General features: G+C 36.9%; 1 protein-coding gene across 1 annotated transcript in view; it reads right to left on the reverse strand.

Annotated features, from left to right (window-relative positions):
- Positions 1 to 25,327, reverse strand: part of CFAP47 (cilia and flagella associated protein 47) — a 345,415-nt gene that overhangs the window by 256,767 nt on the left and 63,321 nt on the right. Inside the window, exons 27-32 of the mRNA XM_086482089.1 lie at positions 18,443 to 18,543; positions 16,122 to 16,244; positions 14,228 to 14,459; positions 13,221 to 13,430; positions 7,723 to 7,816; positions 6,985 to 7,110 (exon numbers count right to left, since the gene is read on the reverse strand). Of these exons, the coding sequence (XP_086338215.1) occupies positions 6,985 to 7,110; positions 7,723 to 7,816; positions 13,221 to 13,430; positions 14,228 to 14,459; positions 16,122 to 16,244; positions 18,443 to 18,543 (886 nt within the window). The remainder of the gene's footprint in view (positions 1 to 6,984; positions 7,111 to 7,722; positions 7,817 to 13,220; positions 13,431 to 14,227; positions 14,460 to 16,121; positions 16,245 to 18,442; positions 18,544 to 25,327) is intronic.

Raw genomic sequence — 25,327 nt, forward strand, 5'->3', positions numbered from 1 at the left:
CCCCTTCAGGTGCTGGAAGGCTGCTATAAGGTCTCCCCAGAGCAACTTATATCTGTGTCATCTGGGCCCAGTTTCTCAGTCACTCAAAGACTCCCAGTGATGTCAAATTCCCCAATACAAATACACAAAAAGAAAAGGCTATTTCACTTCATTTAATCTAATCAGATTTAAAACAGCTTGCACCCCTTTTATAATTGTTTCTTTTCATATTAGTTTCCAATACCAGTTTTTAAGGGTACATCAAAGAAAGCATCAGTTTCTTGAGGCAAAGTGTTAAAATTTTTTAATCCCTCCATTTGCTGCAGATGGAGAGGACCACTCTTACACATAGTATGATGCAGCTACAGCCATGCAGCTTCACAGCTTCTACATTTACATCTGGATTTTTTTTTCCAGTTGACACGAAGGACTGTCATCCATTGCTTTCAGGTTTTTCTGAAGAAAACCTTTTAAAATGTATTAATAGATAAAACCTAGTTAAGTATTAATGTACATGAGACCCAAATTACAATTAAAAAGAAAATTTGAGTCACTTTGAAATTCCTTTTTAAGCCCTGAAGCATTTCAGTTCAGCATAATCCAGTCCCATGCAGAGACACCTGAGCTAACTTAATTTAAATATTTGGCTTTCTCTCCATGGCACTTTATTGATTTGCACAGAACTATCTTAAGAGAAAAAGAAATCTCAGACTTTTATTTCAGCATCCTCAGATACAAATCTGAAGAAAACAACAGCAAAAAAAGCAATCAAATATATACTATTTCATACTTTCTCAAAAAGCACTGTCTTTGCAGGTTGATTTATTACAATATTCCTTCATCAGTACAACCTCATGTTCTATCAAAAGGATCGAAACAGGAGAGAGTAATGGCAACTATATTTAGAAGAAAACATGGAAAGTTATATATCCATTAAACATTATTTTACTGTCTCTTAACAAGAAAAGTCCAATCCATCCTAATCCAAGATGCCCACATATCTACATTCCTACTGAGACCCTATTCAGGGACCAGGACATTAACATATAGTGGCTTTTTGGAGCACACTGTATTTATTAAAACAAAACAAAAAAATCCAAAACAAGACAAAAAACCCAAACCAAAAGATATTTGCCTAGGTAATGTTATTAATTTCTGCCCGGCAGAAAAGGACCTGGGGGTGTTGGTCAACAGGCAGCTGAACATGAGCCAGCAGTGTGCCCATGTGACCAAGGCGGCCAACACCATCATGGCCTGTATCAGAAATAGTGTGGCCAGCAGGAGTGGGGAAGTGACTGTGCCCCTGTGCTCGGCACAGGTGAGACCACACCTTCAGTACTGCGTGCAGTTTTAGGCCTCTCCCTACAAGACATTGAGGTGCTGGAACATGTCCAGAGAAGGGCAATGAAGCTGGGGAAGGGTCTAGAGAGCAAGTCTTACAAGGAGCAGCTCAGTGAGCCAGGCTTTGTTTAGCCTGGAGAAAAGGAGGCTGAGGGAAGACCTTATCACTCGCTACAACTAACTGAAAGGAGGTTGTAGCGAGGTGGGGATTGGTCTCTTCTCCCAAGTAACAAGTGATAGGACAAGAGCAAATGGCCTTAAGTTGCATCAGAGGAGGTACAGATTAGACATTAGGAAAAATTTCTTTACTGAAGGAGTGGTTAGCCATTGAAACAGGCTGCCCTGGGAAGTGGTGGAGTCACCATCCCTGGACATGTTCAAAAAACATGTTGATATGGCTCTTCTGAACATCGTTTAGTGGGCATGGTGGTGTTAGGTTTTTTGGTTGGACTTGATGATCTTAGAGGTATCTTCCAACCTCATGATTCTATGATAATTATAACTATAAAAAGCATCCTTATTAATATATGAGCACTAAATTTAAAGATAGATTGACTTTATTGAAAACCTGGCCTGACTCAAGGGCTAAATTACCACTTCTGTTAGTGTCCATATGTTTCTATTAGCCTAGACTTTCAAGATTTGTAGAATATCATCATTATTTTAGTCCTTGCTCAAGAAGTGAACTAAAAGGATATATTTATGATTGATGAATTTCCCCTTTTATGCTCCACAGGTTCTACCCTTTCTTCAGAATAAATTATTTTCTATTTTTCTCAGCTAGATTTATGTATACATTTTTTCCTCTGGAACTTTTGTAGCAACAGAAGTTTTCATTACAAATAAGTGGACCATAATGCATCAGGTATGGGCATGAAAGCAATATGGGATGATATTTTATTTAATAAAGAATAATATTAAGTTTTTCCAGTAACAGAGTTTTATTTCTAAAATAAACTTGGATAACAAATCATCTCTAGCGAACAGATTAATTCTTTTAACATTTTCTGAAATTCGCAGCATGCTATGTGAGTAAGAAAAGATTGTCTCATCTTATCTTGCCCGAAAACAAGCTACCATAATCAAAAAAGTGTCTCTCATTTTAATGAAACTTCTTTTAAGATGTGAAATGTTCTCTTAACTTCAGAACATTTCAACACTACACCTAATAAATATTTTTTATATAAACCAATCTTGCTGTCTTGACAGTTCATATCCTGTTTTTCTTTATTGTTCTGATGCTTTCTTTACAAATTTAATAAAATAATAACCTTGTTCAGCTGCAGTCATGGTCACCCTTATCAAAAAGGGGGTTGAACAAAAGGTTATGGAAGACAGAACAGTTAAGTCATGTTATCTTAAGAGTTCTGCTTATGCTTTATTATATTGAATTGAATACCATGTTAGCCAAACTGCATAAGGCTACAACAAAAAAAGTAAAGCAGAGACGTACAGTTCCTAAGACATTAGCAGCAGAGAAAGAGAAGATGAATATGATGGTTTAAGACTGTAAAAATGTACTATTATAGGATAGGAAAATGAAGAAACAATAAATGAGAAGCTGAAGCATGCTTCTTGTGCATAAAATGGAGCTAGAATGATGAAGAGCATGTCTTCACAATAGCTTTAAGCTGATCTAAACCTGAACTCTTTCATATGTAAATGAAACAGCAATCACGTGTTCCGTCCCATTTTTGTGGCTACACCAATGGTCAGAAAGATGAAAGACCCAGGATGAAGCACCACCCTACTCCAGTAGTTCTAACATAAGGAAAGGGGCAGAAAAACGCAGCCAGGAAAACCTCGTCTTCCCCACCATCTAAGACATGTTATTTCAGTAGTAGCCCGCACCTACATTAGTGTAAATTCATGTTGATGCTTTACTCTTAGGTATTAGGAAGGCTACGAAGTTTGTTTTAAACGACTGCACTTGACATGCAGAAATGGAAGAAAATAGTAAGAAGGATTAAAAACAATTAAAACTTTTATAGCAAAGTTTGAGGCACCAGCAAAGCTGAATCATTGCCACCTGAAAACCAATATTTGATAATATCAACCTTCTTAGAAAATTAAAAAGGCCACAAGATTTGAGTAAGCACAGCTTCAAGTAATTTTCCACATCCTATGTTATACTTCACTTCACATTTAAAGATTTAAAAGCAAGAAGGTTTTCTTCCAATAAACAAACTTTCCCCCTGCATCTTCTCATCTTCTTCCTAACCAGAGACAAGTTAGGTAAACTATTCTGCTATCCTACAAGTGTACATCCATGCACACAAAAAAAAAGAAAAAACACAAACAAAAAAAATCCACTAACTTTTTCTTCTAACCCAAAAATTCAATTAAGACATTTGTATTCTCCACAACAATGACCTGATTTTTGTTCTTATAAAGAACAGGTGAGCATCAAATTATCAGTTGCTTGATTTCAAATAGTATAATTACATTTTTGAAGGAGCAGATTAATCAGAACTGGGTTTGACTGCTGCTAACAGTCTAGCCACACTTTAATAATGTTGAAAAAATATGCAAAGAAAAAGTTTTGCTTAGATTAATTAATGTTTTCATACTACCTAATCATGCTAAACAAATCACAAGATTTACTTGAATGCAGTATACAAATATTCCTTCTTCAGTCGTTTAATCCATTAAGTTTAAAAAAAATCTCATTAGACTTCATTTCTAACAATGCAAAAAATAAAGTTAATGATACATTACAGAAATTATCAAATTAAAAATTTATTTTTTATTCTTGAAGATGTCTTTAAACTGTTACTGTAAGAAGTACTAGAAATTTTAAGCACCATATCGCAATTATTAATAATTTGATACATACTGAAGTTAAACTCTCTTTTACCTAGACAGCAATAATAACTTATGAAAAAAGAAGTCACAACTCTTAATAGTTGACACTTTTTGATAGTACACATCTGAATGTTAAAGTATATTTCCAAATATAACTGTGGTGTGTTAACCTCAACATGAGGAAAAACTTCTTTACTCTGAGGGTGACAGAGCACTGGAACAGCCTGCCCAGAGGGGTTGTGGAGTCTCCTTCCCTGGCGATATTCAAAACTCACCTGGATGTGATCCTGTACAAGCTGCTGTAGGTGAACCAGCTTTAGCAGGCGGGTTGGACTAGATGATCTCCAGAGCTCCCTTCCAATACCTACCGTTCTGTGAGTCTGTGGGCTTGCTAGCTGCCAGCTGCCCACCAAGCTGCTCTATCACTCCCCCTCCTCAACCAGACAGCAGGACAAAAATATGAGATAAAGATAGGGAGATCACTCACCAATTACCATCATGTGTAAAACAGACTCAATTTGGGGAAATTCATTAAATTTATTGCCAATCTAATTCAGAGTAGGATTATGAGAAATAAAAATGATGTTAAAACACCTTCCCCCTACCCTTCCCCTTCTTCCTGGACTCAGCTTCACTCCCAATTTCCTATACTTCCTTCCCACCAGCGGCACAGGAGAACAGGGAATGGGAGTTGTGGTCATCACATGTCTCTGCCATTCCTTCCTCCTCATGCTCTTCCCTGGCTCCAGCATGAAGTCCCACCCACAGGAGACAGTCCTCCACAAACTTCTCCAATGTGGGTCCTTCCCACAGGCTACAGGTTCTTCAGACACTGCTCCAATGTGGGTCTCCTTCATGGGGTGCAGTCTTTCAGGAACAGACTGCTCCAGCATGACGTGTCCCCATGGGGTCACAAGTCCTGTCAGCAAACCTGCTCCAGTGTGGGCTCCTCTCTTCACGGAGCCACAGGTCCTACCAGGAGCCTGCTCCAGGGTGGGCTCTCCACAGGATCACAGCCTCCTTCAGGCACATCCACATGCTCCAGCATGGGGACCTCCACAGGCTGCAGGGGACTCTGCTCCAGCACCTGGAGCACCTCCTCCCCCTCCTTCTTCACTGGCCTTGGTGTCTGCAGGGTTGTTTCTCTCACATATTCTCACTCCTCTCTCCAGCTGCTGGTGCACAGCTGTTTTTTCCCCTTCTCAAATATGTTATGACAGAGGTGCTACCACTGTTGCTGGTTGGCTCAGCCTTGGCCACCAGCAGGTCTCTCTTGGAGCCGGCTGGCATTGGCTTCATCAGACATGTGGGCAGCTGCTGGTATCTTCTAACAGAATCCCCCCCCCCCCCCCCCCCCCGTTGCCAAAACCTTGCCACATAAACCAAATATAATAACTGATTGAGTCAAGCCATTTCAAGTTACAAATTTTTTTAGTTTCATCTCCTGAGGAACAAATAAAAAAAAATAAAAACCAAACCAAAATAACACACATGTATACCATTAATTTGGGGGTTTTCTGCTCCGTGCCAGTCTGTCATGCAGCTATAAATAATTCAGCAAATTGAAAGAATATCAAAGTCACATAAACACAGAATAGTTGAGGTTGGAAGGCACCTCTGGAGATTGCCTAGTCCAAACCTCCTGCTCAAAGCAGAATCAGCTAGAGTGGGTTGCCAAGATCACGTTCAGTTGGGTTTTGTGTATCTCCAAGTACAGAACCTCCACAATCCCTCTGGGCAACCTGTTCCAGTGTATGACCACCCTCAGAGTAGAAAAGGTTCTTGTGTTTAAATGGGATTTCCTGTATTTCAGTTTGTGCCTGATGCCTCTCACCTTGTCACTGGGCACTACCAGGAAGAGACTGGCACTCTCTTCTTTACACCCTTCCATCAGGTATTTACACATTGAAAAGATGCCCCCTTGAACCTTCTCCTAGCTGAACACTCTCAGCTCTTTCAGTCTCTTTCCTGTACACAGATGCTCCAGCCTCTTAAATCATCTTTGGGACCTTTCACTGGAGTCACACTCCAGTATGTCCATGTCTGTCTTGTACTGAGAAGCCCAGACAGTATTTGTATTTTTCGCTTATTTTCCACCCCTTTGAAAAGAAATAAGTAAATATTTCTTTTTTGGCATACAAACATTACTGATCATTGGTGAGCACATCAGATTTACTTTGGTAAAGTTTTACGTGATTTAGACACCTAAACTTTTATCTAACATCAGTAAAAATAAAATCAAATAAAATTTGAGAAGTTCATTATATCTTAAGAGGAAGTGTTCAAGGCCAGGTTGGACGGGGCTTTGAGCAACCTGATCTAGTGGGAGGTGTCCCTGCCCAAGGTGAGGGGTTGTAACTAGATGGTCTTTAAGGTCCCTTCCAGCCCAAATCATTCATTCCACTCATTCCAATAGGTATTATAAAAAATACTTACCTGTTTAAAAATTCCATTCTGATGTAAAATAAAGTGTTTCTAACCATGGTAACAAAAAAGCATGGCAGAGTTTTCTTTATCTTTAATAAGATTTCTATAACATTTAATTCTACAAAATGCATATTATTCTAACATAACTTTTCCTAATTGAAACATTGTCATGGTTTAACATGAGCAATTAAGCACCACAGGACAAACATATTAACACACTGCTAAACTTTCAGAACTAAGAAAATGAGAAAGTTCTCACTCATTTTTTTTTCCTTCTGTGTTGGAGAGAAATAAAATACTTAAAAGTATTTCATTTTAAAGATCTGTTTGAGGGGAAAAAAGCAACTTGAATATACCACAGGCTTTTTCAAAACACAGGTTTTTTGTCACCAGTTCTTGAGAATTTAAGCAGTAAATGTATCTACAATTTACCTTGTATATCTGCAGTATCACATCCATCCAAGCTCGTTTGCTCATTGTCTCAAATACACTGTCCTCCAGAATGAATAAATGCTTGTCACTAAATATGTCTGTTTTTTTCACATCATCTTTTTTCAACTCAGCTGTGTGACCCTTCATATAAACAGAAGAGTTTTATTTTTTATATTCATTTCAGCAGTTTAGATAGGAAATTCACAGGAAGACAATAATGAATCAATGGCATAAATGACTTATCTACCATAGTGCAATAGTGATCAGCATTAGAACAATTTACTGTTAGCTGTTATCTAATGAGGAAGAAACACAATACAGAATTCACAGGAGTTGAAAGCAGAAATGAGGACAGAGAGGCAATAGAAAGGATTTTTTTTTTTTAATAGTAAAACCAGTAGAAAGCAGTAAAATTAATTCTACTTTGAGAAAACACATCCATTGGAAATTAATCACACATATCAGCAGTATCAGAAGGAATGAAAGAGGAAAAACTGGGGAAGGAGAGTGTAAGTGTTGGTGTGAGCTTAAATTTCTGTTCTTTTTCATGATGTGCTTAGATTTATGCAATCCAAAACAGTCATAGGAATACTCATGATCCACAGAGGAATTCCAATAGTCTTCAAAGGATTGACACTAAGCACGTGGTCTTTGTTAAAAAAGGAGGGGAAAAAAAAAAAAAAAGAAAAGAAACAAAACACACAAAAAAATACACCACAAAGAAAACCCCAAACCTACCTTCGGTACAGTTTGCACTTTGATCCATTTCTTGTAATCATCAGGTTCAAGCAGAAATTCTGGCATAACATGAGGAAGATGCGCTCCTTGGCTTCTGAAATTTTAAAGCAGGAAGGGTAAATAGGTAGGCAAGACAACTCTTGCTCAACTTGTGTGTAAGCTCTTCTGAGTTCTGAGTACACTTCAAACTAATGATCCAGTTCTACTAATTGTTTTAGATAGCTTCTATTTATGAAGTTCATAAATCCTATGCCTACAACTAAATGCTAAATGCACATAGAACTCTGGACAGACTGGCTTCTTTATAAGAATTGTTCCTCCACAAAGCATTTATTATAACACAAAGCATAAAACCACGTAACGCCTATTTCCATGTGAAAGCCAAAGGATCAGTGTTACATAACATTAGTAGAATTAAAATTTGATCATGTTTTTATCTGTCCGCAGGTTTGATATGTGAAGTCTTATCAGTGCAAACAAAGGTATTTAAAACTCTGCTAATTGTTAACCTGACCTGCCATCTGTTCTCAAGGGACTAATACATGCATAAGAAAAAGCAATAGCAGTAACAAAAGGAAACGTCATTACCAAAAAAAAGCTAACTTCCAAGTGAAGGAAGACTATTCCTTATCTCAAATGACACAGTTTAAACAAATGTTGCTGTAAAGAGGGGAAAATAATGAAGAATTCTTCAGTTTATCTTTCTCAGGGGAGCAGAAAGGTTTCCTGACTTAGGTCAGAAAAATTATCCTAGCATATCTAGATTTACATTGTACTCTGTGGTTTTAACATGGCTAACATGAATAATAATCAGATGAGCTTTCCCTGTTATGTAACCAGTCTTTCATTTAAATGAAGTGATCATACTTTTCTGGTATCATACAGTCCAAATTCAATTTACTTTGTACATTGAAAGTCATACATCATGGTCTGAAATTAGTATCATGACAATATATTTCTCTTCCCACAGAATTATATTTTGCTGGTAAGAGCATATTTTTTGCCTCTATATTTTACATAGTGACATTATCTTCTCAGATTATTGAAATGCTGTTTCATACAATTATCTAGTATGTTTTTTAAAACACAGATATTTTAATCAGGGCCCCAAAATAGCATCAAGTTAGTAGTCTGGTTCTAAAACTCCCCATGTCTGAAATTCCCATTTTCCATTAAGTCATAGGCTCTGTCCCATGAAATCACTTTAAAACTTCAGTTCTTCCCAAATGATAAAAGGAGGAAGCTGTACAACACTGATCTTTTCAGGTGCCCTATCTTTCTTTCAACATTTTTACTTGGTAGATATATAGGAATAGGTGTAATCTACAGGTTTCATTCTCAGAAAAGCTATATAACAACATTACATGTCACCATAGTAAAGATGGGTTCTAATCAACTGAATGTTCTTGTAACTGGCTACATTTTGGTATTGAAGAACGCCGTCTTGAAAAATTCTCTCTCATTAAGGTTGATATTAATATGATGCCAGTTCTCCAAGATCAGTATTTTCACATTGTTAAGGTGTTTTTTCCTCAAGACACACAGTTTGCAACAAATTAATCAGTTGTATTGTAAAATACTCAACCTTTTCCTTTACTACTGAGGTAATGTAATGTACCAAGGCAACCTTTTGAGGGAAGGAAAATAAAACCGATACTTGGAATGTTGCTTGAAACAGCGAACAACATGTACCTACTTTGGCAAGGGAAAAATTGGAAACATGAATTATGCTTTATCTCAACCATGATGACCAGAAAGTAGTGGTTGGGGAAAGAAAGCTGAGAACTCTATGTTTCTATTCTCAGAGTGCTCTCCTGGGCTTCTTCAGGAAGGAATTTGCACTTTCCGCAAATCACAATGAACATGCAGGTACAGCAGATCACAGCTGAATTACTCGTATCTAGGCTGGCTCTAGGTGTCTTACTATCATCACATACACTAGTGCCAGCAGTGCAGACATCAGACACTTTTGTACTATGATCTACATACACTCCTAAATAACAACCCGTGAAGAAACACAAATATTCTAGGTGATCCTAAAAACGCACAAGTAGGAAAATAATATCCATAAATCAGGAACAATGAAGAAATCTAATAGGATTCACACAAACAAGAGGCAGAAAGTAACAGGATGTGGTAATGCTAAGCGCATACTGTGCACCAATTTAATCATCTAGCATCAAATATGTATAAGCATAGGAGTCCAGCTAGAACTGCTTTTCTATGACAACCTGTGTCATTTTGCTAGTATTGTTATGGATTACTACTTCATTTCCAATCGTCAGATCTCATCAATCATCAGTCACCTATGTATCTGTGTACTGAGGCACTGAACTTAGCCTTGACCAATGGGCTGCTGCTCCAATTCTGCTCTGAATGTGTCAGTGAGTTAACAGACAAAACTCAGTAAGACTGAAAGCTTTTATCAAAATTTAGCTATTAAACAACTTTCCAAATTGCCCAAGAAACTACCTTAGAAACACTTAAGTATTTCTTTCCAATTGCTGTTATGCTTAGCAAAATGGGTTGGGATCCTCTTATCCCAAAACTCATCAACATTTTAAAGAAGGCAACTAACGTCATGTATGCTAGGTCAAGATGCCTAAATTCCCTGGAAAATCTCAATTCTCATGGTGGAGCCTGATGTCTAGTCTTCCCATTGGTGGAAGCTCCTGAACAGACTTTTTAAGGGGTAACTTCAAGCATAAGGTATGCAGAAGGACAGAAACCTAACTGTCTCCTTCCCAGAAGCGGACAGAATATAAACAAAATAAGGTATTTTGGAAGACTTTTCTGGCACAACCTCAATGTAAGTTAATGACATTCTTTCATATCTTCACCTATATCTTGAAGAAATATTTCCACTTGTGTTGTTCATTTTCAATGTTATGTATAAACGTTTTTATTTGCATTTTACAATAAACAAACTCGAGATAAATAAGGTATAGAGACATTCTCTCTCCCTCAGGTGCAATGACTCAGTAAACTGCATCACATCAAAAAGTATATTCACAGCATACACACCACTCTACCCAAATTCAAAAATGCTAAGAATTTACCTCGTCTGCCCGAGCCACCTGACACAATCAGTGTGAAGAAAAGAAGTGTTTCCCAGAGCTGATTATAACCAACAAGACTTTCTAGTACACTCAAAGATATTGGGTGTCATGCTCAAACTTGGAGGATGACTGATGGCAGCTACCACTGTCATCCGATGAGAAACGATGTTATTTTGGTTCCTTCATACTAACCTCATCCATCAAACAATGAGTTACAGAAGAGATATTAAAACATTTGAAACTAGACAGAAGAAATATCAGTCCTAAAAGACCAAAATTAAAGTCTATGTTAATTTGAGTTAGGGCTGTAAAATCCCATACTGAAGGGTGAAAGGCTCTGAAAGGCACATCAGCTCCACCTTTGAAAAGTAAAGACACTTGTGTCTCTTGATTGGAACTGAGTGGAATCAATCCAGTTGCCTATACAAGGATTAATGAAACTTAACTGTTAACAATGGTAACAGGGTTCAAAAGAGGAAGCATGTCTCGAAGTTATTCTTGACTTCTCTTCTGGGAGTTGCACAGAGCATTAGCTTAACACTAGACCTAAGGCAGTGGCAACAAAAAGGATTTTCCTTGGGTTGAAACCAAAGAAGTTTTTTGACACTCTGACCTCAGAAAAACATCAATATACTGATTAGATAAATAAGAAAATGTCTTGAACCTATTTAGACAATCACTCAACACCATACCACTACGTCATAATGTGTTCAGCTTTGGGCCCACCACAAAAACATGTTGAAGTGCTGGAGCTCGTCCAAAGAAGAGCAACAAAGATGGAGAAGGCTCTAGAGCACAAGTCCTATGAGGAGCAGCTGAGGAAACTGAGGTTGTTTAGCCTGGAGAAAAGGAGGCTGAGGGGAGACTTTATCACTCTCTACAACTACCTGAAAGGAAGTTGTAGCAAGGTGGGGGTTGGTCTCTCAGGTAACAAGTGATTGGACAAGAAGAAAGGGCCTCAGGTTGCACCAGGGAAGGTTTACATCGGATAGTAGGAAAAATTTCTTCACTGAAAGGATTGTCAAGCATTGGAACAGGCTACCCAGGGAAGTGGTGGATTCATCATCCCTGGAGGTATTTCAAAGATGTGTAGATGTGGCACTTAGGGACATGGTTTAGTAGTGGACTTGGCAGGGTTAGGACTCAACGATCTTAAAGGTCTTTTCCAACCTAAATGATCCTGTGATTCTATATGCCCAGATACTCAATGTGTTGCTCTCTAGAAGGATGCAACGCTCCTTCAGAAGAAGAATCAGCAAGGTGGTATCAGCGAGAGATTTCAATTGATATGATGGCAAGACACATTTCAGCAATCCACTGCCTAATGACTCTAGCCCTTAAGATAGAATGGGAACATATGATGGGATGTATTCATCGATTCCTTTATTTAGTATCAAAATGGATGTTGAAGTTGTGAAAACAACAGGAATCTGTAAGCATTGTCCTTCATTACTAAAGCAAGGCAAAGATATTGCTACTGCTGCAATGGCTCCTCCAAGTCATCTGCACTATATTATTTGTGATGCAGAGAAGAATGTTATTCTGCCTCTTTTTATAAGCAAATGACATGGATGAAAGCTGCAAATAAACGTCCAGTTGTTGGAGCAGTGTGCATTGGTCTTATTATGAGTTCAGATACAGCTACATCACTGTCTCTTATTCTCAGATGAAAAGTTTGTATTTAGAACAGTATGGAAGTGGTTTTAAACGGCTTTACAGACTCTTGAACACTAGGTGAGGATGCTAAAAAGAAGCAGAGATGCTGTGTTTTGGGGCTTCTGATGATCTCTAAGGATTTCATGACATTAGACTTTCTCTGAAGTTAATTTTCTTTTCTGTTTCACAGCAGCAAGAGCCAAGAATGATGAACAAGAATTTATTAACCTTTTTTGATTTGCACCATCTTTTGACAGTTGTTCCATATTATGTGAGAAGATAAGATTATCAATGAAGGTAGCTAATAGCTAAATCTTTTCAGCAGCAGGAGTAGTACTTCCATTTCTTAGCATAATATTAACGAGACTAATAAATGACAAAGTCTACAAAATTTTTGCTAAAGCCAGTAATTACAGGACAAAGAGCATCAGTGGAATGGTAAGATAACTAATGATTTGACTATAACCTGATTTGACTATCTACTGAATCTGTCTAAGGAATGAGGTTGACAGTCACCTTCTTTTATAAGGGAGCAGAATTTCTGTGGAATTCCTGTGTTGGATATAGCCTTACCAAAGGACACCTCAATTAGTGTAAACTGCAGAGGATAGCCTTGGTAAAAATTAATTATAGTTTAGAATACATAAATCTCAAATCACAAAAAAAAAAGGAAATCCTAAACTTACTATATATCATTTAGTTGGAATTATATTTGAACTACACTAATAAAAGTAGTGGAAAGAAAAGATGCATGCATGCATATTTTATCATACACATACTTACTTAAGGAAAGCAAGCAATGTAGAATGCTGCCAGTGGAGCTGTAACATTCGTTCAACTGGATCAAGGGGCAATGACTGGCTCGATGTAATGCCTGGTAACAATTGTCCACTCAGATAGAATAACATGTCATAAAATGTCTTAGTATCTTTGCCAAGGTTTTGTTTAAAAACCTTTTCTTGCGAAGAGGTCATCTGGACTTTATACACCTCACTAAGAGAGAAAAAGCTTCTGATATGATTCTTTCAAATGCACAAAACAGTCTAACATTATATATATATCACAACGATAAATTTAATAAACGATCAAGTAAAAACATCGGCAAGATGACTGAAAAATATACCACTTTCTCCTTTTTACTGAACTTTCATAATAATTTAAGCATTTTGAACCACATGAAATATTAATAAGCGTATGTGAAATATTTTATGAATAAATTTGTTACTGCTTTCTGCCAAACATAACTCAGGTTTCTATCATGTTTATAAATGTCTATGTGTTTGTGTCCCAGGAGATTGGCTTCTTCACGATTTAGTGGCAAGCTAGATAAGATCAACTAAGTGATGCCACTAACACCGATATATTTCCAGGGTGTTTGCAAGACTTGATCATAAAATTTGCTTTCCTATCTGTTTCTTGATTTTTAGAGTATGTGGGGAAAAACAAGACATATTGTTAAAACACTTATTTATGCCACCAAAGAAGGGACAATTGCTAGAACTGTGTCCATTCTGCGAGGAGAATCAATTTCAGTTAAGAGGGTGACATATAGTTTGAACTGCATATTTAACATACAGTGCATTGTGATATATCAGAACATCATAGTTGGAAAATAAAAATAACACCTGAATGACATTTTAATATAAACAGCAGATAGATACTACAATTTTAATATGCAGCTGTGCATTAGAGTGTGTTTCCATTCCTCAGATAATACCCAAAACATTTTAGTATGTATGTTAACATTTTATAAGGCAGACATAAGTTAGTTCTAAGCAGATATGAATTACCGTCTTAGTGAGTATGGTACTGAAATAGGATTTTGTCCATTAGACCAACCAAAGAGAGTGAACCAATTCTTAACAGCAGTCAGTGTTTTCTGAAAGAAAATGTACTCCTCTTTATCTTCACCAGGAAAAAATGATAATTCAAATTTATTTTTCCTCCCATCACTTTGACTGTCAGCTTCACTCTCCTCACTCATCTTTTCATCACTCTCGCTTTCAAAAGTAGAATCCAACTCTGAATGATAAAACAAAAAATCCAGAATCCAGAAAGACTAATTAATTCTATATTTTTGTCTAGTACAAAAACAATTCTATTTTTTTTAACACACAATTATTTTCAGGAAACAAAAAACTTTCAGAAAACAAGTGATCAACTTATTTCAGGAGTAAACAATTTAAGTGACATAAACACATCTTGGGAATACAACAAATTACATTCCAGGAATCCAGTTTCCCTTAAAGAAAAAATTTTTACCCAATCAGAAAAAATAAATTCAGGCATGGCTGACAAAACCACAGACAGCAATCTTAAAGAAACGGTCTTACATACAGTTCTAGTAGGTATAGCTTTACCAGCTAGTCAATGCTATTTCCACCCACCAATCACATAGCATGGCTCAGTAACTGACTTATGTGCAGTTTATCAGGTATTGTATAGGTATAACTAAGCCTACATCCCAATCTATAAGCCTTTGGACTTTTCTCCCTTCTGTTAGGCCTCCTCTCCTAAATCCTGACCTGGTCAAAACTTGATTATATATTCTAACAACTAATTGTTGTTAACATCAACAACAACATTATTGTACAAAAGATAACTAAAAAACCAAACAATTTTCTTCATAGCACAGATGACTTAGATGATTCCATCCTTGAAGGTGTATTTTAATACTGTTGCAGTGTTAATGTTTCATTAAATGATGCAAAAATAAAACTAATACCTTAGTGAATAAAAAATTCTTGTTAGGATTTAAGAAGAAAAAGCAATGCAATGTGGAGAAGAGAGACTCATCCTTTATAAGATCATCATGCATTCAGATCTGAGTTTACTTTAGCCATCTTGTCACCACCACCTTTGCCAGAGGTTACCGCTTTTTCAGATCTGAAACTGAGTTTCTCTTTTGAACTCTTCTTACATCATTCCATTAAATGATCATATTGGTAAAGAGCTATGACTTAATCTGTTTAACTGCTCCTATTTGTCTTGGGAATACCTTAGAGAATGATCACACAAACATCAGCAGATCTGCAAAAGTGGAATCCTAACAGTGATGAAACAGCAGCCGTAATTTCCACAGTTTCAACTTCCTAGTTAGAAAACTAGCAGCTGAGAGATGTCAACAGCCTCAGATACTAATCACATGGCAACCTTACAGAAGATCTATTACTCTTTGTTCATATGGAACAGCACCTTAACTGAGCCCACTAACTACAATTGTTTTTACACAGTACCTCATAAATGCAACAAAAATGTCAAAGTCTAACCTGAATGTGCAACTAGAACTTTGCAGAGTATAGCATATTTACAGAGCGTATATGGTTGGTTAATTCTTAGCAACTAATCCCTTAAGTTTGTTCAGTAGTTATTTTTGTGCTGGATCCTCCATGAACATGTTATTGCAAATGGGACCTTGACATTTTTTGTTTGTTTGTTTTAATTGGTTTGACTGATTTCCCTTCTACTTCATCTGCTAAAAGGAAGGATGTTTTTTCCGTTTCTACTCTACGCCGGGTTTCCCAAGATGTCACAGGAGAGGACAGCCTCCCCAATATTCATTGATTTTATCTGCAGAAGCACTTCAGGCAAAGCTTACAAATGTGAAAAATATCTCATTAAAGCAGTAAGCTGAAAAGCAGCTGTAAGAGCTCAAAGTGTTTAAAGTAAACAGCTGCACTATACCTGATTGAGAATCTTCATAGGTTGAGTCAGTGATTGCACCAAAAGAACTTGAAATACTACAGGAACGTGATTGTGGAGTATAGCATGGATGCAGAACAACTTCGCTGCTGCAGTCTTTACTGTCTACAAAACAAGATTACAGGCCGCCATTGAGAAAACGTATTTTATTGTCTGTGCTCTAACAGTTCATAAATGGTTACCTGCTTCTATATTTTTCTATTTTGTAGTTCAATTAATCAAGTAACAGTTCTCATTTGACTCATGATGAAAATCTCACTTTGGTCATTAGACCAGAGACAAAAATATTTACCCGCATACTTTTTTCCGTTAACTGTATGTTTTATAAGATGCATCTTCATACTTGCTGAAAAGCACCTATCAGAACAGCACTTATTCAAGAATTCTAAGTCATGAACGAAATATTCTTAAGGAATCTTTGATCACAATTCTGTAATAAGTCTCAGCATGCCATTATCAAGCTCTTTCAGACTCAACAACACACATTTTACAAAGCAAATTCAAAAGTATGCTTTATCAACCCATCAGTTCTTCAGAACATATGTTCTGACATTCTCATGTTGGCCTATGATGGGATTAGAGGACCCTCTGCTAGCTATCGCTGATGTCACCCTGCAGAACAAGAGCAGAAGAGGAATGCAGTGCAGTTTCTAGAGAAGTAAACACACTAGTAAAAGAAGGAAGAACTCTGTATGATTATCTTTATTTTTTGATTGCTGGCACTGTTATTCATATGGTTTGGAGCAAGTAACACAAGAGCACAGCGTCAGATACGTGGAAGCAAAGCCTTCCTGAGTAGCTTTCAAAGCCACTGTGTTGTATAGGTATGGTTTGGTCACATTAAACAGCATTCCACACCAAAAGACTACACAAACCCACATAAAATAGACTCAAGAAATGTAGAGCTAATGACTTGCTTCAAAATTGATATAAACCAACAGTGTGAACAAACCAATAAGCAATCAATACAGGACAGAAATACCCCATTATTAACGGGAGATCAGTTCTTGTAAAATCAACACTTCATTTTTGGCTTAATCCTCAAGGGAAACCTACAAAGCATCTTCAAAAGACAAGCTTACAAAATGATCTTCTGTTCACAAACAAAAACAAAACCAAAAAAAAAAACAAAAAACACCCACATTTACAGGAAATAATACTTTTCCCCCTTTCCTGTCTTCATTTAATTGTGCTCCATGAATGATGCGGTACCTATACCTACCTTACCCCCAAATCATTACCTGTCTCCTTGCTAATCCCTTTTTCAACTTCACAAGTACCAACTCTCTTTTCTCTTAGATACTCTGATAACACACTTAAATTTTAAGTTAATGCGGTCTTAGAATTCACAGTCTTCAAAGCTAAATCTATTTGAGACTTAAGGAATGACTTGCTTACCTGAAAAACTTGTCCATTTCATCAAAATATATCAGATCCCAACAACTATAAAAAAAAAAAACCCAACCAATTCGCCCCATACTTGAACCTGCTTTGAGCAGGAAGTTGGACTAGATGACCCCCCCAGCGATCCCTTCCAACCTGAATTATACAATGATCCTAATCTCTTCCCATAAGCACAGCTACACAAAGAGATTACAGATCACTGAAGCAGAAAGGTGAGGGGGTGCAGGAGGCAGGCAGAGATGAGGCCACGGTGCGGGACACAGGCAAAAATGTAGAAACAGTGAGGCAGGCAGAGGGAAGCAGGCAGGGAGACACATTGCAGACAAAAAAAAAAAAAATATTTCTAGTCTCTGCCCAGAGGCTTTTAGTAGGCCTTAAAATATGGCTATGCTCTCCAGCCTTCAAGGATAGCAGCTAAAAAAACCTGAAAACAATTCCCAACAGGCAATAATGATTTTAACATAACACATTATGCACATATCATTGTGTGGCTTTCTTCTCTTTTGCTTTCTTCAAAACATACCCAACTGTCATCCTAGGAATTACTGATGATCACTCTCTATCAATATAATTTATGTTAATTTATTCTCTATTGTTTGGAATATTTTCTCTACTCATACTTTAAAAACTTCACAAAACATTCTGTAAGACTGAGGCTTGTCCAATATTTTTCAAAAAAAATTACCTAATCATTTATATAAGTTTTCCTCATTTTCAACAAGATAACAGAAGCTAATAAACTGTTTTAAAAATGCAGTATCCTCTTGTATTTAATGAGGAAAAATCCTATCTTGATGATAACATCATCCTTGATGACAAAATTCAGTTATCACACTGAAAACACTGATAATAGTACTGGACATAATATAATTTTAAGAGGTACAATACTGACTACTTACTTCTTCTCAAGATAATTTGTTGATCAGAGCGGTGAAACGCCAGATATGGATATAAAGTAAGAAGACAATTCTCTGCTGTTGCAGCAACTTGAATTAAGAACCTGTTCAAAACAAAATACAAAAGTGATAGTTTTCTATTTAGCCATGGTAATCAAGATATTTCAGCACAAGAATAAAATACAGAATGAAGATGTCTGGAGAAAAACTTTCCTATTCTAGTTCAACAGAAGAGTACACAGATGAGACTGCACATGCCAAAAATGGTGAAGTTTAGCACAGTGTTTCTACTTCATAGTTTTTCTATGAGCATGGATGTATCATTAATCTGAAAGTCCAAGAGTTAACAGAGATTTCATGAAATAAACAGGCTTTGTCTCTCTGAAGATAAAAACAATTAAAATTAGAGCTGACATTCATGAGCATCCCAAAGGAGGCTGCTAACTTGATAAATAGATCCTATAACTTTTGCCAGGGGACATTTTCTTAAAAAGCAACTTCTATTTTGATTTAAGATTTATTCTATAAGACTTCATAGAAATCTCAAAATAAATATTTAGGAATTTATAGATTAAAAACAATTAGATATTGATTGAAATTGCTAGAATATAATAGAAACTGTTATACATGCTCCAATGTTCACTAGTGTCTGTACTGCCTGTAGCAGACATATTAATGTGTAGCAATCCACCTTTTAACCCTTTTTTCATACTTCACCTCAGTCTCTCAGGGTGCAGTCAACAAGCAAATTATTGCCTTCAATGGATCCCTGTTAGCCATCTGTATGTGTGTTCTTAGCTCATTGCAACTGACAGGTAATTCAGCTGAGCTCAGTTCTATATTATTACATAGTTGGGTTTTTATTCTACATTAACTTATTATCTAACTTTACTATTCATTAACTATTCTGACTAAGCTGTCAAAACTACAAGTTAAAATGTATTTAAATAATTCAAACAGCATGCTGATATCCATCTTGCTTTCCTATATTGAGAACTATGCACATTGAAAATACACCTTGCACAGAATAAGAGATATTTCCTATTTTCTTAAAATTACATATTGAAGGACAAAGTGCTATTTAATATAAATTTAGATTGATACTAAAAGATATCACAAGACCTTTCAGATCAATTTATAATATGACATAATTAGCTTCTACTGCTTTATTGTAGAATAACACAATCAAGGAAAACAGAACTGTTTTTAAAGTACCAGAAAGTAGCTTTTCTTTCCTCTTTCATACTTCCCTTTCCAAACACAACATTCTTAGCCACTGCTTTCAAGGAAACTTTATTAAATAGAGAAAGGCTCCAACAAAATCCATACCCATCTTTCTTATTTGTAAATATTCACGTTTGGATTCCAATTTCATAGCTAACAGTTATTTTAATCAATAATCCAGCTCTACAGTGCTTTGGTTTGTCCTTAGGACATGTCAGTCTTATTGGAACTTGGCTGGGAGCAGGTCAAGGGACTTGGCAAGTTTCACCTTGTAACACGGTATTTCTTTTAGCTAACTTCATGTTTTCTGCTTTTATTTAGCAAAAATCTCAGCAGCAGGACATTGGCAGGACACATAGCTGTAAAAGGTATATCTACCTCTGTCTATATGTATCAAATGTACATTTGTACATGCCCAAATCAGGTGTCTCTACCTTTACCAAGCCATTTAAAGACACAGAAGATCAATAACTACAACACAGAAAATAGGGCCAGCTTCCAACTCATGACTTTACTAATGACTGTGCTAAATAACAATTCTAAATACTTTGCAGGCATAGATTAGGTTAACTTCAGACAACAAAATTGAGGGCAGAGGTGGAAGAAAGCTGTATGAAGGTTAATGAAAGACCTAGCTCTCAAGTTATACGAAAGTAACTCAGATGTCTGTATTCCTGCACTGGGTCAGCTTTCTGGTTTGAGGCGAGCACCTCAGCCATCTCTATCCTCAGCGCTGACTTGAGATTTGGGCATATACCAAATCTTCATTCATGCGCTGATGTGCACAGTAACGAAACACAGAAAACTGTGCTCGAGAACAATGGCAGCACATCTTAACTAGTTACCCAAATTCAGTGAGCGATACTACTCAAAGCAAAGATACTACTGCACAATTCAGAATATAAAGAACAGGCATCACTACAGGACATCTGTATACAAATAAATGCCCCAGACCTCACAGAGGTGCTGCTAAAGAAGCTCCTCCCTGTTTCCATGCTGCTAACAACCCAACAAGGACATCCCTCCTCAGCTACTGTGATATTATAGTAAGAGAAATTAATAGCAAATAGCAAATGCAATGGAAATATATTCTTAACTAAGAAATTTAGAAGCTTCAGAGTGTTCACAAGATGAAAAAAGGTCAGACAATGAAGCATCTGTGCTGGCTGAGCACAAGCTGTAAATCAACACCAGGAAAATGGAAGTGATAGTCACAAGTAAATCCCTGCTGCAGGGGACAGAGAACCTCATTGCCAGCCTGACCCTTTGTCTAGGGAAGTTTGCTGCTTGCCTGGGGCTTGGATTCAGGATGCTGTTGAGAGACCGATGCAGCTTGTCCAACCCTTGGCCCTGCTACTCTTCCACATGGGCAACAGTGAATTTAATGGTGAAACCTGGAACATATCAGGCATGACTGCGCAGCTTTGGGGGCACTCATCAAGGGAACAGGGCACAGGTGGTCTTCCCTTCAATCATGCTGGTGAGGGAAAAGATCTTGAGAATGAGTGGACAGATTCTGCAAGTCAACAACCAATTCTGCAGCTGATAGTGACAGCAAGGATTTAGCTCCTCTGACCATGGGTCTACCATGGCTGCAGTGACCACAAGATAGCAGAGTTCAGGATTCTGAAAGGAGGAAACAAAGCAAAAAGACGTATCACAACCCTGGAATTCAGAAGAGCAGACTTCGGCCAGCGAAAAGCCAACAAGGATGAAGGGGGGACTGAAGAACCTGCCATATGCAGAGTGACTGAGAGTTGTGAGTGTTCAGCCTGGAGAAGAGAAGGATCAAGGGGATCTTATCTACATGTATAAATATCTGATGGGAGGGAGTAAAGAAGATGGAGCCAAACTCTTCTCAGCAATGCTCAGTGAGGTAATGGGTAAAAATTGAAATACAGCAAATTCTATCTAGTCATAAGGGGAAAAAAAGTGGCTGAACACTGGTAGAGACTGGCCAGAGAGGATTGCAGAGTCTCCATCTTTGGAGATATTCAAAAAAACAACTGGACAACTGTATTGATTATGATTTGAGGAGGGATTTGAAGAAGGGACTAGATGATCTCTGGAGGCTCTTTCCAAACTCAGCCATTCTATGATAATAAAATATTGACTCACTTCTGGCCACTCATCATCATTATTTTAATATGGAATTTTCCCAAAAGTGGGATTTGAAAGGAAACTTCAAGAAGAATAATTAGCTAAAAATCTCATCTGAGTTTCAAAAAAATGACACTCCATTCGTAAGATGCATTTCAGACACTGATATAGAGCACCAGACAGAAAAGCATGCATTTTTCTATACAAATATGTCAAATAGATTACAAAAACATGTACGTTCTGCATGTGCTTAAAATCAGCTTGTACCACTGACCTTTATTCATAACACCATTCACAAAGCGAGGTTACAAAGCTAGAAGTCTTGTGCAACGTATTTATTCTGTATTTGCAGCAGAGCTTAACTAAATAATATAAAAGCCCATGTTATTCTATTAGAATGAAAGGTGCCTGTATTGTTAGCAAATGTGAAGTTTCTAAGTGTGTTAAATTATTCAGTGTATTCTGTTTTATAATGCTTAATAAAGCAAGAAAAAATTTGTTATCTACATGAACCATCATCACTGCTGCTATTTCAGTGTTTATTCTCTAATGTGTATTTACAAAGAACACAGAACAGGAGAATGGCCATTAAATATATTGTGTTTACCAGCATTTGAAACCTGCTGATCACCAAAAACTAAAGCTCCAACTGTGATGACAAAAAAATACCATCCACCACTAGAGTAGAAGTAGTTTGTTCACTTCTCTTAAATTAACTCTGATTTTTTGTTTGTTTGTTTTTAACGTTTGTGGAAGGACAAGAGAATATGAGTCAAAAAATATTTATCCTTTTTATTTTACTTTATAGCATTACATTTTATGAGTAGAAAAACATTATTTGTTTTGTATCAGTGTACCCCAAATGCTCCGGAAATACAGGCATAGTTAAATAAGCCTTCTTCAACAGTATTCAATAATAGATGCAGAATATCACTACAATTTCTAAAGAGAAAGAATCCAAAGCTATTAGGATCTAACTGATGAATTTCTGTAGCAACACTGCCTGGGTAAATTAAAAAAAAAAAAAATATTTAAAGGGAGCTCGCAGTGCTAGTTTAGGAACAAAACAAATGCTTGCAGAATTGATTAGTGCCAAAAGAAAACTTGACATAGGAGTGAGACATTTTACAGATCTTTAAGAACAAGGAATAACCTAGACTTTAGGGAACAAGAAGTTGAAATTTAAAAATAAAAACCTTCCCTCTTCCCTAACCCCAGAAATCCTTGAACAGATCCAGAACTGGAAGGGAGAGGAAAAGATGAGCCATGCAAGCTCTGCCACTTGTATTCACAAATGAGCAGTTTCCTGACACTGAGGAGCCCTTATCCTTTGTAGCAGGAGCTTGAGCTTCCACAGCAATCAAAATAATACAATAATGAATAGTGACAGACGCATGGTTACACAAAATACACAAGACTTATAGCTGGGAAAGTAGCCACGTTTTTTCTAGTAGCAGGAATGATGTCAGTTCTTAATTCCTGAATAACAGATGCTTCAGCTGGCAGGGACCATCGAAATGGCAGAAAGCCACAAGCACAGAAAATAACAGGAGTGATTAATGGGTTTGGACCATCCCGGTTTTCAAAAGTATTCCCAACTACCTGAAGTAAAAGCCAATATTGTTAGGTCAGACGAATACAGCAAAGCAGCACACAAATACCAACTCCAAAGTTTTCTAGCTCCTTGCTCTCTCCAGATTTAAATGACATTGAAAGAAATTGACAGCTCTTATTCCCCAAGGCACACCAGCAGAATACATGCATTTGACAGTTGCCAGTAGTGCCTATTAAAGAGATGCACAGTTTAGGCACGTTTCCCAGCAGCAAAAGGGAACGTACTGTTTCCCTCCGTGAAACACTGAGATCTCATGGACTATCAAAATAACTGGAACCGATTCATAACGGGGTACCTTCTAGTCTGTCTCAGTTGCATCATGTTGTTGCTAGAGGCTAAAATGCCTGACACCCTCTCTTCTTGAAGTTCCAGCCATGAACAATATGAATATGAATAATACCAGAAAATGCAGGAGTTTCCAGAGCTTCCTGGGGCACGGGGGGAAAGAGGAGGAGAACTGTAGAACATCGGAGACAAGGACCTCAGCCCATTTGTGTCACCAACGATCCCTGCAATTTATCTACCCACCACATGTGTGGGGGTTTGGGGATATTTTGCTGCCCAAGCATCATTTCCTTTGATTGTATGACACAGCATGTACCTGTTGCTTACTACTTATTCTTCAGAAAGAATAAGTCAAATATAATTTCAATTTCAGAAAACTTTCTTTCCTGCTAAATTATTTATCTAATCAGCAAATTAAAAGATATAATAACAATTAGGGGGCAAGTACATAAACATGCCATGTTCATAGATGCTTTTTTTTGGTTTAGATTTTCAAGTTGAAGGAAATAAGTGTCATAGCTAAATATTTCTTCCCATTTATTAACTACTTGCTCAAGACATTCTTGGATTTTATGTTATCTTTTACCTCTGTATTCCTATCAGCCCCATGCAAGGAAGTGTAATTTATTCTGCTTTGGAGTCAGAGGAGCAAAAGGGAAGAACAGAGATTAAAAATAACGTTAGAAATTAACTGCAAATTCTCATTTAAGGCAGTCATTAAATAAATATTAACGCAATTTCTTACGAGCCATTTAATGGCATCTGTGCACACAGTAAATTACTTGCACAAATGACAGCCATATATCTCTTCAGCTTTCTTTTACAGCTATATATAGCACAGTTTTGCTATAGAACATGATTGCCTATCGTCTTTCCAATGTTTTCTGTAAAGCAGCCAAATTCAACAATATCTATCCTTTACCCAATGTTCAGTCTGATTTAAAGACTAAAACCATTATTATTTAGATGGACTTAATAATAAGTACATGAATCAATCCTACCGAAGTTTTAGATCTGAATTTAAAAAAGTAAAACTCTGCAGAGCCTAAGTAAAAGAAAAACCACCAAAACAAGAGTATTGTCTTGTCAATACTCATACTTTGAAACATGCCTAGAATTAGTTTTGCTTAGAAGTTAAGTCTCCTCTTCTAAGTAGCTAAATACAGGACATAATATTTTACTACATATGAAAATAACTTTCTAACTTGCTTATTTTAATTCCAAACCAGAACACAGAATATGACCTGAAGTTCAAAACTGAAGTTAAAAATTTTAATTCAAATAATTTAAAAATACATATTATTACTTTGAAAATGGAAATATAAAGAGACAATACCTGACAAATTAATACACCTTCAGCGACAGATACCATGAGATTTCACTGCCTACTAAACAAACCAGGAACCTATTAAAGACCAGTTAGCTTTTATAGGTGTTATAAAAGGTTATAGGTTTCATTGTTTTATTAATAAAGATCTAGAAGGCCCCCTAAAAAGATTCTTGTCTTCCTAAAACACTCAAATTAACAAAGCAGTTTAAATTCCTTAGTTACACAGTTTGAAACAAACTGGTCAAATGCTTAGATAACTAGTTGAATCAGCTTTGAAATTTGAACACATTGCACAGGTCTCCCATGGAGGGGAGCTGGGAAGAACGAAGATAGC

This window comes from Leptosomus discolor, chromosome 1, assembly GCF_034619465.1.
Source record: "Leptosomus discolor isolate bLepDis1 chromosome 1, bLepDis1.hap2, whole genome shotgun sequence".
NCBI classification, from domain to species: domain Eukaryota; kingdom Metazoa; phylum Chordata; class Aves; order Leptosomiformes; family Leptosomidae; genus Leptosomus; species Leptosomus discolor.